Source organism: Octodon degus, unplaced genomic scaffold, assembly GCF_000260255.1.
Source record: "Octodon degus isolate 3935 unplaced genomic scaffold, OctDeg1.0 scaffold00012, whole genome shotgun sequence".
In the NCBI taxonomy this organism is placed as follows: Eukaryota; Metazoa; Chordata; class Mammalia; order Rodentia; family Octodontidae; genus Octodon; species Octodon degus.
In genome coordinates, this window is record NW_004524588.1 from 27,873,072 (window position 1) to 27,876,767 (window position 3,696).

Here is a 3,696-nt window from a genome sequence, read left to right on the forward strand (position 1 = left end):
TGCATTGTGGAACAATAAAGTAAAGCAAAAGAAAGTAATTGCATTTTTATTTAGCAACAATTGAGCCAAATGAAAAGAAAAGAGGAAAAGAGCCCACCCCCCACCCCACCCCCGGCCCACAAGGGGAGCTAGGAAGGCACCCAGGGAGTGAGCACATGGAAGAACCCTGGGGGCTTATGGCGTGCCCATCCTTGGAGAAGACAGGAGCAGGGGAAGAATTATACTAGCCATGGCTTTACTTAGGATTTCATCATGCATATGGAGGACTGAGTAAAATAAGACAGAAAGTACTTTGAAAATTTTTAAATCCTTATTCTGATGTGAGGTAGTATGCTATAGTTTTTGTCATCTCTGGCAGGGTCTATATTAGATGATACATAATGAATAGCTAAACTCTGACTTGTTAAATTGCATTTTCATGTGATTTTGTAGAACATAATTTCCAAAGCCTCTTAAAGTCAGTGGCTTTGCTAGGAAATGTTTTAGGTCTTTTCTAGCTTTAGATTTTTTTTTTTTCTGAATATCGTTAAAATAGCATAATTTAGAAAACTCCTTTGGAAGCAGAAATCCATGTGTAATAAAGACTTTGATTTGAAGACAACACTATGGAGTACAACAACTACAGTGAAATTCATACCATTTTGCTTAGTGAAATTCTGTACCTATGTAATTTTTCTGTTTTAATACTGTTTTGTACTCTCTAAAAAATAAAAAGGGGCTGTGGGGATAGCTTGGCAGTCTAAGTACCTGCCTAACAAGCACAAAGACCCAGATTCAATCCCTGGTACCACATACTATGCTGGCCCTGGAATACTGGGCGTGCTGTGCCAGCCACCAAAGCCAGGCGTGGTGGCACACACCTGTAATCCCAGCACTGGAGAGGCTGAGACAGGAAGATCACTACAAGTCTGAGCTGCATGGTGAGACCCTGTACTAATTAACTAATTAATTAAAAATTTTAAAAAATAAAAATGTAAGGAATTTGGAAGATTCTATAATATAATTATATGGTTAAGTTTGAAGGTTTTAATGTAACATTATTTGACCAAAGATGTATCTGTAATATGGACAACACTTTTAAAATATTTAATGGCTGTAAATTTGTATATGAAGTGTGCTTGGTGGTTCGTTCTTCTCAAGCCTGCTTTGTAGTTCGCGGTGGTTTATGGCTGCTCTCCTTCGTGTTCTCATTTCAGAAGCTTGTCAGAACTGGAGAGAACAACTGGTCTCTGCCTGAGCTAGTGCACGCGGTGGTCCTGCTGACACACTACCACGCTTTGGCAAGCTTTGTTTTCGGCAGTGGCATTAATCCCGAGAGAGAGCGCGAAATGTCTAACGGGTTCAGGGTGGTATCAGTCAACAACTTCTGCGTGTGTGATCTTGCCAACGACAACAGCATAGAAAATGCGTCCCTGGCAGGCGGCAACTTTGGGGTCAGTGTCTACAACTGTTCTCTTAGATCTGCTTAAACTTCTTAGTGTATCAAGAGAGAAGTTAGTTTTTAACTAGGTCAGATAGTATGCATTTGAAATATTTTGCTATTACTATAAAAATATTGTATAGTAATAATTTTTATTATTATAAAAACTTCACCTGCACCAATAGTACTGATTTGTCTAAAAGAGGCTTTTAAGCAAATAGACATTATTAGATATTGAGAGCTGGGGATAGCTCAGTAGAATAAGTGCCTGCTTGGCAAGCGCAGCGTCCTGAGTTCAATCCCTGGTACCCCCCAAAAAAGAAAAAGAAAATGAACATTGATGCCTTTTGCATTGAACCTTTTATATAGCAAATCTCAAGACAATATATCTGTGTCTCCAAGAGCTGGAATAACTAATGGAAAGTGTATTTTAAGAGTTAGTGGATAAGTGCTGCCTGGCAAGCTCAGGGTCCTGAGAGTTAGCGGAAAGCTCACATAACATTTTTTAAAAACTGCCTTACTGAAGTGATGCGCAGATGGTCCAGTTCCCTGCTTGCAGTCTGCAGTCCGGAGGTACTCGGTGTGGCCACAGAGCTGTGTGCCCCTCACCACAGCAAGCTCGAGAGCATCGTGTCGTGTAACAAGGAGACCGTCCACCTTGAGGAGTCGTATCCCACTTCTGCCTCCACCTTGCCTTCTCCCCGACTCTTGGCCCCTAAAAGTCACTTACTTACTTTTTGCTTCCTATATTTTCCTAATCTAGTCACATTTTTTTTTAAATTGTATCTGATACATCATTTGGCCAGCATCTCACATGGGAACCTCAGTTACTACCTTGTCATTGCACATCGTAACGTAATGTTGAAAGAGAAAGATACTTATTGAATCCATTTTTTTTATATTAATACCACCCAACATTATCTTGTGTGATTCCAGATTGTGGGTTCCCTAAGTGAGCTAGAAGCCTTAATGGAAAGGATGAAGAGGCTGCAAGAAGAAAGAGAAGAGGAAGACACATCTCAGGAAGAAATGGCCACTCGTTTCGAGAAGGAGAAAAAAGAAAGTCTGTTTGTGGTCTCTGGAGACACTTTTCATTCACTTCCTCATTCAGGTATCTGTAGTGCGCTCTTGTCTGGTCGCTCTTAGACTATAGCAGAGTGATCTTTGGTATTCTTTATAACTAAAACGCCATAAACTGAAGGCAGTCATCAATCCATGCAGTATTTCTTTTTAAAATAGAAATGACTGTCTTAAAACTAAACTAGTTAACCTCTTAAATTCTGAAAATTGTTTAGACTATATAAACATGGTATTGATCAATAGCACTCCAAAGTTACACTTCGAGGACAGGAACCTCTTCTTACACTTGATGTTGATTATCTTCTTTAATTAAAGATTTTACCCACACAATTAGGTTGTCATTTTAATTTTTTTAACCCTTGAAGGCTGCTGTTACTACAAATCACAATAATACTCAACAAGAAAACTCAAACAAGCTTGGGGTTCTGGTTACCAGTTGAGTACTCATTCCACAAACGTGAATGGAGAAGAGCATGTGGTCCCGGCAACGTGGCCGCAGTTACCGCCTTCGGGCTGAGTAGAGTGTGGTTCCTGCCTGCGTGGCATTCTCCTTCTGGTAGGAAGGAGGGCAGTGGGAGCAGCATCTGTGCGAAGCACGGCGGGGTGAGGAAGCGGGACCCAAGGGAGGACCGGTTGTTCTGTGTCCTGAAGACATAAATCACGAGGCAAGCAGTGTGGAGAGGGAGCTGTTTAGGGAGGGAAGAGTAGGAGCCCTGCTACAGCGCGCACCAAGTGGGACAGCTGTCGCTTGTCACGTGAGGGGCATTTTGAGTTGGGATGTCTGTGGAACGTCCAGTCTAGAGATAACTAGCACCGCGTCTCTCGGACTTGGGGTGGCCGTGAGGCAATGAGGAGTCTTGCCGAGGCGCAGCTGGGTCGGACCGGGCAGCCCGAGAGCCCCGGAGGCTCGGGCTTCTGGTCTGCACGCTGCGCTTGGGCTGGCCAGGCCCTGCATGGGAGGCTGAGCGGGTTGTGCACCTCGTGCAGAAGGTTGGAGGCCAGCAGCCTGCGGCTGGGCGCTGAAGCGCAAGAGCTTATCAAGTCCAGAGAAATGAGAAGAAGGTGAACAGTGGAGCTTCTGGTAAAGCAAGATTCAAAAGTAGAATCATGTTTATTAGGGTTGGTCACACACGTTTGCTTTCACGTGTTGATTTTTAAGAGCTTCAGGATCACTTGAGCTTGATATAAATGTTTTT

At 42.9% G+C, this 3,696-nt stretch overlaps 1 protein-coding gene across 2 annotated transcripts in view; it reads left to right on the top strand.

The window, feature by feature from the left end:
- The window catches only part of Sesn3 (sestrin 3), a 25,970-nt gene that overhangs the window by 11,987 nt on the left and 10,287 nt on the right, over positions 1-3,696 (top strand). For both annotated transcript variants that reach the window (XM_004626163.2, XM_023709517.1), the window contains exons 4-5: positions 1,197-1,433; positions 2,357-2,531. In XM_004626163.2, coding sequence (XP_004626220.1) covers positions 1,197-1,433; positions 2,357-2,531 — 412 coding nt within the window. The remainder of the gene's footprint in view (positions 1-1,196; positions 1,434-2,356; positions 2,532-3,696) is intronic.